The 15,978-nt window shown below is 40.9% G+C and overlaps 1 protein-coding gene across 4 annotated transcripts in view; it reads left to right on the top strand.

The window, feature by feature from the left end:
- The window catches only part of UBE4B (ubiquitination factor E4B), a 124,589-nt gene that overhangs the window by 92,672 nt on the left and 15,939 nt on the right, over positions 1 to 15,978 (top strand). For all 4 annotated transcript variants that reach the window (XM_038537944.1, XM_038537945.1, XM_038537948.1 and 1 more), the window contains 5 exons: positions 3,062 to 3,161; positions 4,595 to 4,722; positions 5,485 to 5,583; positions 6,476 to 6,711; positions 14,750 to 14,876. In XM_038537944.1, the coding sequence (XP_038393872.1) occupies positions 3,062 to 3,161; positions 4,595 to 4,722; positions 5,485 to 5,583; positions 6,476 to 6,711; positions 14,750 to 14,876 (690 nt within the window). The remainder of the gene's footprint in view (positions 1 to 3,061; positions 3,162 to 4,594; positions 4,723 to 5,484; positions 5,584 to 6,475; positions 6,712 to 14,749; positions 14,877 to 15,978) is intronic.

Genomic DNA, 15,978 nt, shown 5'->3' on the forward strand with positions numbered 1-15,978 from the left:
GATGCCTGGGTGGCTCAGTGGTTGGGCATCTGCCTTTGGCTCAGGTCATGATCCTGCAGGTCCTGGGATAGTGTCCTGCGTTGGGCTCCCTGCATGGAGCCTGTTTCTCCCTCTGCCTGTGTCTCTGCCTCTCTCTGCATCTCTCATGAATAAATAAAATCTTAAAAAAAAGAGAAGATTTTGGTATCAATATCATGCTTGCCATATAGAATGAGTTGAGTAGTATTCTCTTTTTATGTTCTTTGGAAGAGTTTATTATATAGCAGTTATGTTACTTCTTTCTTAAATGTTTAGAAACATTCACTGATGAAGCTGCCTAGGCTGGGTTTTCTTTTATGGGAAAGTTTTTAATTGTGTTTCATTCAGTTATTAGATATATGACTGTTTACAGTTTTATTTCATCTTGTGTCAATATTTCTGTGACATCTACAGTTTCAAAATTTCTAGGCCTAAATTTGTTCATAATATCTTCATCATTTTAATGTCTATAGGATCTTCATTATTTCCTTCTGCTTTCTTTTAGTTTAGATTTGCTTTTTTGTTGATACTTCTATTGCCTCTTAAGACTGGTACCTTACATCATTCATCTTCAGCCCTCGTATATGCATTTAAGTTGTTTCTTTCCCTCAAAGCGTGGTTTTAGCTCCATCCCTCATTGTGGTATGTCATATTTTACTGTTCAGTTCAAAATATTTTCTAATTTTTATTATTTATTTGACCTGTGGGTTATTGAAAAATATATTGTTAAAATTCTGGATTCTTGGGGGATTTGTCTATCTTTTGTTATTGATTTCTAGCTAAATTACATTGTGGTCAGAGGACGTGTTCTGATTTATATACTTTGAACTTTATTGAAGTATGCTTTAGGGCAGCCTGGGTGGCTCAGTGGTTTAGCGCCGCCTTCAGTCCAGGGCCTGATCCTGGAGACCCAGGATCAAGTTCCACATCAGGCTCCCTGAATGGAGCCTGCTTCTCCCTCTGCCTGTGTCTCTGCCTCTCTCTCTCTCTCTCTCTCTCTCTCTGTGTGTGTCTCTCATGAATAAATAAATAAAATCTTAAAAAAAAAAAAAAGAAATATGCTTTATAGCCTAACATGTACATGAGTAAATGTTCCATATAGACCTGAAAAGATTATGCTTTCTGTGTGGCTTATTACACAGTCTCATATTTGTTGGCTAGGTCATATCTAATCGGTTTGTTAATCCTTTATTCAAATTTTTCTTCTATCTGCTGATTTTATCAGCTTATAATATCATTTGTTGAGAAAGGCTTATATAATTTCAAACTGATTGTGAATTTGTCTGTTTCTTCATCTTGGAGCCCTGGGATCCCATCTCTTTTACTGCCTTTGGATGATCCATTTCAATGGTACCATTGACTGCTTTCACTCCCAACCCACTGTGGACAATCACTATTGTGCTTTGCAAAGATGTCGATATTCCCCTCACCTGTGTATTTTCCCGTGCTGTGATATGAGACACTTCCTCTAGGATATGGGAGGCGAGAGGGTGTGTTTTGGGAAGAGAGATTGAGCCAATCACACATGGTGTATTAATATTAATATCTCAGTTTCTTAAACTTTAGATTCCTTCGTCTAAATTATGTCAAGGGATACCAGGTAGCTCAGCTTCACTCAGCGTAGGTCACTGTCAATTCCCAGTTTGAGTCCACTAGCTGGGCACACATTTAAAACCCCTCTCAGCTAGTCATGATAATCTTAAATCCAGGATCTCTGGTAGATAAAACCGTGTCGATGAATTTAGTCCTACGTAGAAGGATGTTCACATGTTTCACTCTTGCTGATCAGGCATCCCCAGGATCCATTCCACATACACACCCACATTCTGCCACTACAATTGTGGTAGGTAGAATAACAATGTCCCAAAGATGTTCAAGTCCCAGCCCATAAAACCTATAGATCTGTTAACTTCCATGGTAAGGAACAAGAATGTGGGAGGGAAGTAATAATTACAGGTGCTCTGAAATCTACAGCAGTTTGAAAAAACAAATTTGTCGCCACACTTGTTGTCATGACCACCCAGTTGGAAGCCGGACAAGGTTGCCTTGCACTTTTCCTCATTGTTCCACTACCTGTTCCATGTGGCTCCCTAGAGGCAGGCTGTCAAGCCAGTCTGCCATCCCACAGTGCTTCAGAGCACCTACCAGTGCCATCTCCTCCCCATTTGCTGCATAGATACGCACCACTTGGCAGTCTCAGTGGCTGCAGTCATTCTGTCAGATCATCAGTTTATGAAAGTGAAGTCTGTACCTGGAGTTCTCCTTTGAACCTGACCAGAGTTCATACTGATGGTAGAGCCTCTGTTATTGTTTGAGGCACAATTCCACCACCACTGTGCTCCAGAAAAACTGTGTGGCTGCTACTCCCCAGGATTCACTTCTGCCTTCAGTGAGGGTTTACCTCTTGATGGAAGCTAGGTCATGGGCAGATTCACCGCCAGCAAGGGAGTCTGGGAAAGAGGTAGTTTCAAAAAATTCACCAACTTCCAGTTTTCTATACATTGTCTTGATAGAGATAATTTGAAATAGCATTAAGTCAGCCAGTCTTTATATGCAGCGTATGGCCTAACTGGCAGGTGATATTTGGGCAGGCAGCTGAAGAAAGTAAAGGAGCAACCTACAAAGATAATCTCAGAGAAGAGCATTCCACGTGGAGTGGAACGATTGCAGAAGAGGAAAAGGAACTGCCATTGTTGAACTAGCCTTTGGTTTTGGGATAATTGGCCGGGCAGAAAAACCTTGAATTTTCATGAAGGACTTCTTTTTCTCCCTCCCAGGGAAATAAGGAAACGATGAATTTCTTTCCAAAAGAAATTACTATATTTCATTAAATCTAAAGTACCATCAATTTTAAGACACTCATTATATTAGGAACCAGTAAGAAAGAAAAATTCTGCCAATTAATGGTAAGAAATACTGTGACTTTAAAGATGCTAAAATGTGGGAGGAAATGTGTATAAGAGAGTCATCAGAATGGTCAAAATGAACAGATAAGATGGATCCGTGTGTCTTCTTGTGTTTGACTGTCAGTCTTTGGTTTCAGAACTGTGGAAGATTTGAAAAATAATGAAAGTCAATGGAAAGATTCCCCACTGGCAACCAGACACCGTGAAATGCTGAAGCGCTGCAAAACTCAGCTTAAGGTTTGTAAAGTTAGTTGAAGTCATTATAAATCAGCCTCATAATAGCAATTGTCCTACCAGAATGTGTGCCTTGAGTGAGCCATGTAGCATCCTTTTTCTTCATTGTTCTTTCCCCTAAAGATAAAACACAGCACTTTCAAACTTGTTGGTAATGTCACCTGGGTCTACATATAGTATTTAAATCAGGACAGAATCTGCAGGTGCTTATGCCAGTGACAACATGAATTCTTTGTGGTTTTGTCATTACCTGCCTTTCTCACCCTTGTGCAAGATCTTCCCAGCTCCGTGACCGAAAACGCACAGGCGCCAGCCAGTGTGCCAGCCATGCATTTTACAATATGTGACCAAGTGGACTCGAGGCAGTGGGAAGACCCCCGCCCCTACCTTCCTTCGTCCCTCAATCTTCATTTGTCATTAGAAATGATCCACTGCACAGAACCTAACTGTAGACTCTGGTGAGACACAGCTGCAGATAGATGCTGGGCAAAGGCTGTACAAGGAAGGGAGTGTAGACAGCAATTTTATGTATTTTTTATATGTTTTTGTTCAAATTATAAAACAATATTAGCTGGTTCTATTTTCTGATAATTAGGAGGAGGAGAGATGCCTGAGTGGCTCAGTGGTTGAGTGTCTGCCTTCTGCTCAGGGTATAATCCCGGGGTCCCGGGATTGAGTCCCACATCAGGCTCCCTGCTTGGAGCCCGCTTCTCCTCCCTCTGCCTATGCCTCTGCCTCTCTCTCTCTCTCTCTCTGTCGTTCATAAATAAATAAAATCTTTAAAAAAAATTAGTAGGAGGATATGTGGACATTTTAACTTCTGTTTCTGGTGCAAGTTAAGATAGATATGTCTTATTTACTAATAGACTAGACCTGCTTGGAATGCAGAATAAACCAGGGGGGCAAAAAATTAAAAAAAAAAAAAAAAAAAAAAAAAAGAAAAAAGAATAAACCAGGGGCCCTTTTCTGGGGTCTGTAGACCCCCTTAAGCACCCCACAGGACATGTTGGAAGGAGCAGGGAAACGTTTAAACTGATGTGCCAATGCATGCATTTCCTTCTCACAGCTGTCCTCTGAGGCAGGCGTGGGACCCTCAGTGGACAAGTGTTTTTTGCCCAGGGGCAGCTTGTAAGTGATCACCTGGAATTCAGATGCAGATTTGTCTGGCCTCTTTCCACTAACCATCTCTGACATCAAAGCACCTCCCCAATCAAGCATGTCCCCCAGTCAAGCTATTTAAATATAATGGTAATAACTACTTTTTTGAGCCTTTACTGTGTGCTCCATGACCAGCATATTATAGCTAGTTAGAGATGAAGCTCAAGAAAGCCTTAGAACCTTGACTTTCCACCTCCTGGCCCATTTCCTGGCCAGTCAATGTTGCAGGCGCTTGGCTACCAACTAATCTGTGGGTGGGGGCATGCCTCCTTCCACAGAAATTGGTGCGGTGCAAGGCCTGTGCTGATGCTGGTTTACTTGATGAGAGCTTTCTGAGAAGATGTCTGAATTTTTATGGCCTTCTCATCCAGCTGCTGCTCCGCATCCTGGACCCCGCCTATCCCGAGTGAGTGTGCCACCTTCCCCTTCACCTCCTCTCTCCCCTTTTAGGCTGTGTCGTCTTCTCTGTCCTGCAGTCAACAGCCAAAACCCCAAATCCTTACATTATCAAGTCCATTATTCAATTTCTAGACTGTACTTGTATAGGTTGCAAAATTAGTAAATATTAATAAGTGTTTTCCCAGTAATTACAATAAGAAGGGAGTGTTAGCACCTATTAGTTTAATTTTGGCCTCTTCCTTTTTACAAATTGGCAAGAGATTGACAGAAAAGGAAATCTATAAATTGGAAACTAAAACCAAGAGATATAGGATATTAGGTCCTCTTAAGCACTGGATTAAGGTCCTCCAGGAAAATACCAACCAATTATTATTGGTTAATTGTTACTGTAAAATCTCTGGGTCCCTGATGTTGATGAGGTTGGCCAAAGGCCCTCTACAGGGGTAGAAAATATTATTTTAAAGTATATATGTAGCACTGTTGTCTCAAAACAGTTTGAGTTGCATAAAGTGACCAAGTATCACCATTCTATGTCCTTATTTTATTACCTTAACCATAGCAGAAAATAAATAAAAAGAGAAAACTCTCCTGCACGTCCTAGTGTATCCACTGCCTTCATTCTGCCCTGTTCATTTCAGATTCTGGTCTCCTGGCCTGTAAGAGGTTTTCCCCCAATAAAATACTTATTTGTAACAGCCGCGTAATAATCCTTATAGTTTCAGGTGCCGTGATTTTGATTTGTAACTTGTGCTTTTATTCTCTTTGACAGTATAACACTGCCTTTAAACTCTGATGTCCCCAAGGTATTTGCAGCATTGCCTGAGTTTTATGTAGAAGATGTTGCTGAATTTTTATTTTTTATTGTACAGTAAGTGCCTTTGATATACTCCATGGTTCTGATTTGTTTTTATACATAATGTGTATATCGTATTATGAACTGTATTGCAAGCCCTCCATTTTCTGCCTGAAATTTTTATGTAACTGCTGTAACCAAATGCTGCCTGGAGACTGTAAAAATAAATCCAACTGTGGCACCAAGCCAGTTCCAATAATATCTTCAAGACAGAAGGAGGATTAACAATGCTGATAAGAATATACTCTCTGAAAATTGAGTTGAATTTCTAATAATCAAGTACATGTTTCTGAGAAACAAAAGGAGCAAACAGTTTATAAATATCTATGTGAACATTCAAAAGCCAGAAATACCCACATCTATATTTTGTACTAAAATTTTTCTCAATTATAACATTGGAGAAAGCTTACAAAGAAATGGTTTGAGTTTATAACTGACACTTGAGATTTTTTTTTTTTTAATTAAAACAACTATCAGAAAAAATTTTTAGAGGTACCTGGCTGGCTCAGTCAGTGGAGCATGTGACTCTTGATCTTGGGGTTGTGGGTCTGAGCCGCACGTTGGGTATAGAGATTCCTTAAAAATAAAATCTTTAAACCAAAAAAATCTTTAAGTGTTTTCAGTAGTGAAGATCTTTTATGAGACTCACCTCATAATTTAATCATGGCTTTGGTTTATTTCCTAAAATAGTATAAGTTAATATAACATGCTCAGCCAGTAGACACAATAGATTTTAAATCTTTCTAGTTCTAAAGTAAACAGTCATTTGAAACTCAGCAAGTTGAAGAGAATTCAGTGTCTTGGCTCCTAGAACTATGGCCCCCCACTTCCCTGCTTGATGACCCCAGCACCCACCCAGCTAGAGTTTCTGAGAGCTTTATTTCTTGCTCTTCTTGCCTCTCTCCAGATACTCTCCTCAGGTGCTGTATGAGCCCTGTACTCAGGATATTGTGATGTTCCTCGTTGTGATGTTGTGTAACCAGAACTACATCCGAAATCCATATCTGGTGGCCAAACTGGTAGAAGTCATGTTTATGACCAACCCAGCTGTTCAGCCACGAACCCAGAAGTTTTTTGAAATGATTGAAAACCATCCTCTCTCCACCAAGTTGTTGGTCCCTTCACTGATGAAGTTTTATACAGGTAGGTTCTGAGTATTTAGGTAGGCAAGGTCATCTAAAGCCAGTGGATGGAATTACTCTAAATCTGGTAGCTAACATCCTGATGGCCACTTACAGGTATAACCTCCTAATCCCACTGCTGGCAGAGCATGTACTGTTGGCTTATTTTTGCCTGAGTGGTGGAAATATCATACTGACCATTCTACACACTAGTGGCTTATGATGCAGCAGCATCCACTGTAAGCCAGATAAACTTTTAGGTACTTTTGTAATATTGTCATATAACTCATAGTTTCCAGAACAGGGTAAAACAAGGAACTTTAAAAAAAAGTTTAATTTTCAACCCCGCTCAAATCAATGGAATCAGGATATCAGGGAATCTTCTCTCATTCACTCAATCTACACATATTTGTTGAGTGCCTGCTAATAGCCAGGCACTGTTCTAGGTGCTGGGTTACACTGGTTAAACAGATTGAGAATACATTAGACACTCAGCAAGGAGGTCCTCCACTTCTGGGTGAATTGGATTCCAGATTTTTAGGCTTTATGTGGCTTTTGAACTACAAATGTATTTTCATAAAGCTGATTACCCTGGGACCTATTGACCTGTCTGGTAGCAAAGGCATAGGATCATACTAATGCACAATTTCCTTCCAGTTTTTACATTTTACAGGAAAGGAAGTGTGTCTTATCTGTCTTGTCTTCTGTTGAACCTAGCACATTCTGGGCACCCAGTAAGTGTCTTTAGGCTTTAATAGGATGTACCCGCCATGCTCTGGGAAGAAACATTGGCTGTCCAAGAGTGCAGCCGTTTGCTGCTCACTGCAGAACAGCAGTTTGAGGATTCCTCTGTGTGGCAGCCATCAGTGACACATCCCTTCCCTGTTGACCAAGATTGTTCCTGCTCATTTGGAGCTAGTGCTGTCACCTCTGTCTTCACTTCTGAGGGTTCCAGCAGTCTGTCTACTTCCTTTCTCCTTTGTCACTTTGCTTTGTAACATCCAGTAGTAGTTTCTGTGGGGTGTCTGACTGGCTCCGACTATAGAGCATGCGACTTATGATCTCTGGGTTGTGAGTTGGAGCCCCACACTGAGTGTAGAGATTACCTAAAACAAAAAAAAAGTTTCTTTTTTTTCCCCAGGCTTCTGATATCCTCTTAAACCTAAAGCAAGTAGACGAGTCCTTTAAAGTTTTGTTAACATCCTCACTTTGAAAACAGCAGAACGAACACTCCAGGGTAAAAAGCCTCTTCTTGGCTCCCCAATCCTCTTCCATTCCTTAGTCCTGGTAGGGGAGGACCTCTCTCCCTGGTAGAAATCAGGTACAAATGATAAGTTACATGTGTACAGGACAGGACCTCATTCAGTGTCTTGCACATATCAGGATTACTTAAAGATAATTTTGCATTTCTTAAAATAACAGTAATGTCCCTCTTTTCACCTGTTATTTGTGAATTTATTTTTTAAGATGAGAATACTCAGTGCTAATAACATAGTTGTAGAGAACTACACTAACCTGCAAATGCCTAGTTCATCTGGTGTACAGAATCAGGGCAATGCAACTATGAGAATATAAGTTGGTAAAACCTTTCTGGAAGGCAATTTGGCAGTCTATACCAAAAGCCCTTAAAGTATATATATCCTATGTATCAGTCAAGGTCCAGTAAGGAAACCAGAAACATACCCATTATTTTAATACAGTTTACATACAGTTGACCTGAGGTGCCTAGGTGGCTCAGTCATTTAAGCCTCTGCCTTCGGCTTGGGTCATGATCCCGGGGTCCTGGGATTGAGCCCCACGTAGGGTTCCCTGCTCAGCAGGGAGCCTGCTTCTCCCTTTCCCTCTGCTCCTCCCCCTTCCCAACTTGTGCTCTCTCACTCTCTCTCTCTCAAATAAATAAAATATTTTTAAAAATATATAAGTAGGACAGCCTGGGTGGCTCAGAAGTTTAGTGCTTACCTTCAGCCCAGGGCATGATCCTGGAGACCTGGGATGGAGTACCACATGGGGTTCTCTGTATGGAGCCTGCTTCTCCCTCTGCCTATGTCTCTGCCTGTGTCTCTGCCTGTGTCTCTGCCTCTCTCTCTCTCTCTCTTCGTCTCTCATGAATAAATAAATAAAATCTTTAAAAAGAAAAAAAAAATATAAGTATGGTTCATCTTTGAACACCGTGGGAAAGTTAGAGACACCCCCACGCATCCAAAAATCCACTTTTACCATTTTACTCTCCCAGATTTAATTATTAATAGCCTACTGTTGACCAGAAGCTTTATCACTAGTATAAATAGTCAACATATCTGTATGTTGTATGTATTATACACTGTATTCTTATGAGAAAGTAAGCTAGAGGAAAGAAAATGTTATTAAGAAAATCATAAGGGAGGGCAGCCCTGGTGGCTTAGCGGTTTAGCACCACCTTCAGCCCAGGGTGTGATCCTGGAGACCCTGGATCGAGTCCCACAGTCAGGCTCCCTGCATGGAGCCTGCTTCTCTCTCTCTCTCTCAATATCTCTCTCTAATAAATAAAAATATTTTTTTAAAAAAGAAAATCATAAGAGAGGCGCCTTTGGTGCAGGTCGTGATCCTGGGATCCTGGATTGAGCCCTGCATCAGGCTCCCTGCTCAGCGGGGAGCCTGCTTCTCTCCCTCCCCCTGCTGCTCCTCCTGCTTGTGCTGTCTCTGTCAAATGAATAAAATCTTAAAAAAAAAAAGAAGAAGGTAGAGAAAATGCGTTTACGGTCCTGTATATATATTTGTTGAAAAAAATGTGTTAATGCAACCATGCAGTTCAGACCCATGTTGTTCAAGGATCAACTGTATAAGGAATTGGCCAAGTAGATACCGGAGGACAGAAAGGCAAATAAGAACTTTGGTATAAGGCAGATTATAGGCTCAGGAAGCAATCATCATCTGTCTCCAGAGCTGGGGGAACCCAGGGAAGAGGCTGCAGTTAATAAAATCTAGCAGCTCGAATAAGGATGAGGACCAAACTGGACCTAGACCTTGGAGGAAGGACACTGGCCAGCTCATGTCTCTGAGGGGGTGCAATCTTGCTAGTTCTGCAGCTGTGAAATGGAGCTGGAAACTGGAAATTGCTGCTGCTAGGAGGAAGAACTGCTGGCAGGAGCAGCCTTCTTACTGCCAAGTGCCTGCTCTCCTTTAGTTTTCCAGTTCTCCCGCAGCGCCCCCTGTTGGCGAACCCAACTTGCAGAGTCCCTGCCCCCAGCCTTGCAAAGCCAAGTATAGAAGAGTGGATTGGGGGCTGAGAGACAGCAGCTAAATAAACGGCTCACTCTTTTGCACGTAAGCTTAATTTCTGGTAATATATTATGTGGGGATAATTATAAATGTGAGTGCATGTTTATAATGATATTCACAGCAGCATCATTTATAGTGCAGTGTAGTGAAAATACTAAAAACGGCCTAAATTTCTTCCAGCTGTGGATAAATTAAGTAAATTACAGTTTATCCATAAAGTGGATGTGAAAATAATATGTTATTTACATTAAATGGTTAAGTAATAGTAAAGAAAATGTCAAGTAATGAAACAACATGTACTTTATAACCACGTGTTGGTACACATCTATACAATAGAAAACAGTGTAGAAGAAGATATACCAAAATACTAACAGTGAGTTGGTTATTTTTGAATGGTAGAACTGTCCATGGTTTTATTTTTTTTTTCTTTTTAAGAAGTTATCTGAACTCACTCTGCAATAAATTGTATTGTTAGTATTAAAAACAAAAAATATTTAGTTAAATATATTTTATACTCAGTTGGTGCCCTGGACCTGTCACTGTGGCTTATTTGGAATAAAGCATGGGGCTGGGGTATAGGTATATGCAAAGGGGTGGGCCTCTTCCTGGGAGACCAGTCCTGGGCCTGGCAGAGCCCCACTGGTAAGATCCCAGGAGGTCCTTTTCCCCTTTGCCACCAAGCGGTGTGCCCTCTGACCCTGAACCATGTTTGTGGTCCTAGAGGGATGATACCTATGCTAATAATAGCCACCACTTATCGAATTCTCACTAATCCTTTCATTTAATCTGCACAGCCATGTCAAGATGGGTGCTATAAATATCTTACAAATGAGCAACCCGAAGCTTAGGAAGGTTCAGAAGCTTGCTGAAGGTCAGCAGTTAGTGAGTAGCAGCAACCTCAGCAGGCGGACCTTTGCACAGGTGCTCCTGACTGCTACGCTGTTAACTGCGGTGGTCCTGGAGGACCAGTGCCCAGAGAGCCCTCCCGTGGGACTACAGGCAGCCCCCAACTCATGCATCAGCCCCATAATAAAACCTGTTGACTTAGATCCTGACTCTCAGATGTGAACTAGAGATGGGCATATGGATCTCCTCTTTTCTACCCCCAGGGAATGTCCTAGCATAGGAAATGCGTAAGATCAATTTTGTGTTTCAAAAATTAAAATTAAGTTCCAAAATCAAGTGCTTTATTTGTACCAGCAGTCAGTTCCTTAAGGACCAACTCTCCCAACCTGGCTACTCAGAACTTGGAAGAACACTGAATACTAAGACTTACTTCCAGACTTTTCTTCCCCAAGCAGATCCAAATCAGCAGAGTCAGCATTAGCCCAAATAGATTCAGTTGCTAAGGGCAGCCCCGGTGGCGCAGCGGTTTAACGCCACCTGCAGCCTAGGGCATGATCCTGGAGACCCTGGATCGAGTCCCACGTCAGGCTCTCTGCATGGTGCCTGCTTTTCCCTCTGCCTGTGTCTCTGCCTCTCTGTGTGTGTGTGTCTCTCTATGAATAAATAAAAATAAATAATCTTTTAAAAATATTAAAAAAAGATTCAATTGCTAATTTTACATAAAGCTCCTACTGTGTGTCAGCACTGGTTTGGGTGCTAAGGCCTAATGGTGAAGATGTCAAAGTCACTGCTCTCGTGAGCCAGTCATTCTAGTTGGGAGATACACACGGAGCCAATAAATAAGATACTTTCAGATAGGAGGGGATGATGCTCCTTTAAGAAGTGCAGTCAGGGAAGGTCTCTGAGATGGTGACTTCAGAGTAGTATTGGAAATGAGACAAAAGAATGAATCATATGATTTCAGCCACACTGTGGCAGACAGCCTGGACAGCAAGTGTAAAGGCCCTGAGGCCTGGGCAGCTTAGTGAATCAACAAGATGACCTGCGTTAGGGAGCACAGTGCACATCGGGGTAGCAAGGCCAGCCAGGATTTGGTTCATTTCAGGCCTCTTAAGAACTTGGACTTAGGAAGTAGAACTCAGGCTGCTACAGTTTTGAGGGAGCGTGAGGAATGACATTTTTTAAATGTTGGGAGGGGTGTGTTTTGATAAGTAGTAAGTTAACAGTTATTACTTGACTTCTGCTATGCTCAGGATGTGGTACAGGTATTATGGGCTATTTTGAGGATAGGAGAGGCTCTCTATCAGCCCTCCCAGTGTCTTTCTCAAGTAGACTCTGTTTTAAATCAGCTCTCTAGGGATCCCTGGGTGGCGCAGCGGTTTGGCGCCTGCCTTTGGCCCAGGGCGCGATCCTGGAGACCCGGGATCGAATCCCACGTCCGGCTCCCGGTGCATGGAGCCTGCTTCTCCCTCTGCCTATGTCTCTGCCCCTCTCTCTCTCTCTCTGTGACTATCATAACTAAAAAAAAAAAAAAAAATCAGCTCTCTACACTTTAGTTTTTTTTTTTTTTTAAGATATATCTATTTATTTAAGGGAGTGAAAAAGCACACACAAGCAGGGAGAGGGCCAGGGGGAAGAATCTTCAAGCAGACTCCTCACTGAGCACAGAGCCCGACTCAGGGCTCAGTCTCACCACCCATGAGATCACGATCTGAGCTGAAACCAAGAGTCGTTGGATGCTCAACCAACTGGGCCACCCAGGCACCCCAGTTCACACTTTTATACAGTTAATAAAATGACACTTAGTTCATTGTAAAGAAAGATTGACCTAATGAATATGCATAAGTGCTTTCAGGTTTTTGTATGATAGGTGTTAATTACCTTATTCCTCTTATTTTTAAATAACCTTTCTTGTTGCAAAAAATATGTTCTTTGCAAAATATAGAAAATACCAAGAAGAAAATAAAAGTTATCGATAGTCTCTGCAATCAGAATATCCATTAACATTTTGCTCTGTATTTTGTCAGCCAGTTTATAGGAAACATAAATACATATGGTGTGTGTATGTGCGTTTTAAATATGATTGGCCCCATTTGGTAACCTGTGTTCTTCACTTCCTGTATCACAAATATTTTTTCATGTTCTCTCTCGGGCATTTGCATTTTATATTCTTTTGTCTTATATAAATAGTAATGTAGAAAGTGTCCTTGGAAATCAGTCATTGAGTTTGCCTGCATGTGTTGTCAGGAATAGACTTGGTGGGTCAGAGAGATGGGCTCGTTGATGGCTTATGATACCAGTTGTTTGATTGCCTTTGAGAGGTTGTGTCACTCACTGTTCATTCCCACCAGCAGTCGGCAGGTATCTCTTGCCCAGATTCTCACACACGGGTTTTGTCATTTTTGTAGCATCTGCTAAATTAATAGGTAAAAAATAGTATCTTATTTTAATTTACATTTTTATCTTTTCTTGAGCCTTATTGTTTTTACCTGGCAATTTTCCCTCTTTTTAAAATGTGTTATAAACTCGGGAATTTCTCATGCTTAAGCTGTTTGTCTTTTGGATAACCTAAGTTTGATCTTTGTTCCATTTTAATAGTACACGAATGTTGGTATTTGGTAAATGATTGATGAGTATGTTGGATTTTTTTTGTTGTTTTTTTTTTGTTGTTTTTTTTTTTGGTTTTTTTTTTTTTAGTATGTTGGATTTTACTAAACTTTTCTCTACTTTGGTACATGTTTGGAAATGTTAATTATACAAAAGTACTTAAAATAGTACAGGCATATTTCAGAGATACTGCAGATTCAGATCCAGACCACTGCAAAAAGCAAATATGAGAATAAAGCAAGTCAAATGAATTTTCCTCTCTCCAAGTGCATATGAAAGTTATGTTTATACTATACTGTATTCTGTTAAACATACATTATCATTACATCTAAAAAACCAATGTATATACCTTAATTTAAAAATACTTTACTGCTGGGACACCTGGGTGGCTCAGCGGTTGAGCATCTGCCCTTTGACTCAGGGCTTGATCCTGAGGTCTGGGATCAAGTCCCACAGTCCCACTCCTGCTTCTCCCTCTGCCTGTGTCTCTGCCTCTCTCTGTGTGTGTCTCTCATGAATAAATAAATAAAATCTTTAAAAAATAATAAATAAAAATACTTTACTGCCAAAAATGCTGACCATCATCTGAGGCAAGTCATAATCATTGATCACAGGTCACCATAACAAATATAATAATAATGAAAAAGTTTGAAATACTGCAGGAATTACCAAAATGTGATGCAGAAACATGATGTGAGCAAATGCTGTTGGAAAAATTGGGCTGATAGACTTGCTCAATGCAGGGTTGCCATAAACCTTCAATTTGTTTAAAAAACACAGTATCTTGGGCAGCCCGGGTGGCTCAGCAGTTTAGCGCCCCCTTCAGCCCAGGGCCTGCCTGATCCTGGAGACCTGGGATCGTCCCTCCCTGCATAGAGCCTGCTTCTCCCTCTGCCTTTGTCTGCCTCTCCCTCTGTCTCTATCTGTCTTTCATGAATAAATAAATAAAATCTTAAAAAAAAAAAAAACACACACACAGTATCTCCAAAGCTCAATAAAATGAGGTAAGGCCTATAGTCACATTTAATAGGTATGTGGCCCTTAAGAAAATCAACCCAGTTTTTTTTCTGCTCATTGGCAAGTTGATGCTGTGCTGCTGATACCAGGCAACTTTCTGAGCCCAATTCATTTGGTGATTGTGTCATTGCCAGACCTTCACTGTGAAGCTTGTGTCTTCAGAACAGCCTCCTCATTTTATCCTGCCTTACATGTGAGATACAAGTGCACAATCTTATCAAATCTCTGAATTTACAGATTTGTATTCACTCAATAACATTGTGGCTTCAGTAACTGCTTTTAGAAACCTAAGACAGTACTTGTCCCTCAGTCCCTCTGTCTTTCTTCTCTAGATGTTGAACACACCGGAGCCACCAGTGAGTTCTACGACAAGTTCACTATTCGCTATCACATTAGCACCATTTTTAAAAGCCTTTGGCAAAACATAGCTCACCATGGCACCTTCATGGAGGAGTTCAAGTGAGTATCAGTCCCCCAATGTCACAACTTGCTCTCTTGCAAATCACAGGTGGGGTGACTGCTTAAGTCTTTCAGAGCTGGTTCTTGACTCATGGCTAGGTCTCAGCGTCCTTTAATTTTTCTAGATGGTTCTGCTACACATGAGCAGAGTTACCTAAATGTCTGTGCTTGCAAGATATTGCTGAACTTTAGATTTGTCCACACTTTGGGGATGGTATGTATACATTAAGAATCTATAAATATTCTAAGATGATATGTGAAGTATTTTTTGGTGTTTCTGTAATTGTAGTGTTAAGTGAGGCTGTCAGAATGACTGGAATGAGATCGTAGAGTGTTCTGGAACATGATGTCAAGCTTTAGATGTGAAATGTTAGGAAGACTTTATATTCCTAAGTGGTTAGATTGAGGTTGTCATTTCAAATGTCATTCTTTGTAATAAGGCCCTAAACCTTGATTAAGGACTTTGTTACCTACATGAACTATTAGTGACTCCTTAAATCTGAACAAAAATTGTTTCATCTAAGTTACTTGCTTTAAAAAGAACGTAGATGAAAACGAACTCTTGTTCTTCAGAAGAAATTTTATCCCATCTGCTTGGATCTTTTCAATCCATGTTAGATCACTGATCAAGTCTAGCTGTCACTTGTTAGCTGAGTTACTAGTCAATAATATTTTGCATTACCATGGGAGTAACCATTTGCTAGATAGGTTTCTGCAGAGTAAACTCTTCAAGTTTATTGTTTCTTTCCGAGAGTTGCTCTTGTGGTCAGAATTATGTTCCAACAAATCCTGGCACGAGTTTAGACCAGACAAGCTGATGGCTTGATCTGTGTGGTGCTGAGTAGGAGTGCTTGTCCTGAACTTGCCTTGTGTCTGAAATCTAGTCTTCCTACCCATGTTCACAGGAACTTCTCCCCAGGCATGGGCTTACCACCCCCTGATTACACAGCATTAGTTCCTGAAGTGTATGTAGCTCCTCTTTTCTCTACTAATCTTACAGTTACAAAGCCTGGTGGTACACGAGCATCTCAGTGCCCCAGCAAGCCCTCTACTGTAACAGGATATGCAGGACAGTTTTATAGATTGGAAGCTTCAAGTTCTA

The sequence above is a fragment of the Canis lupus genome, chromosome 5 (genome assembly GCF_011100685.1).
Source record: "Canis lupus familiaris isolate Mischka breed German Shepherd chromosome 5, alternate assembly UU_Cfam_GSD_1.0, whole genome shotgun sequence".
Taxonomy (NCBI): Eukaryota; Metazoa; Chordata; class Mammalia; order Carnivora; family Canidae; genus Canis; species Canis lupus.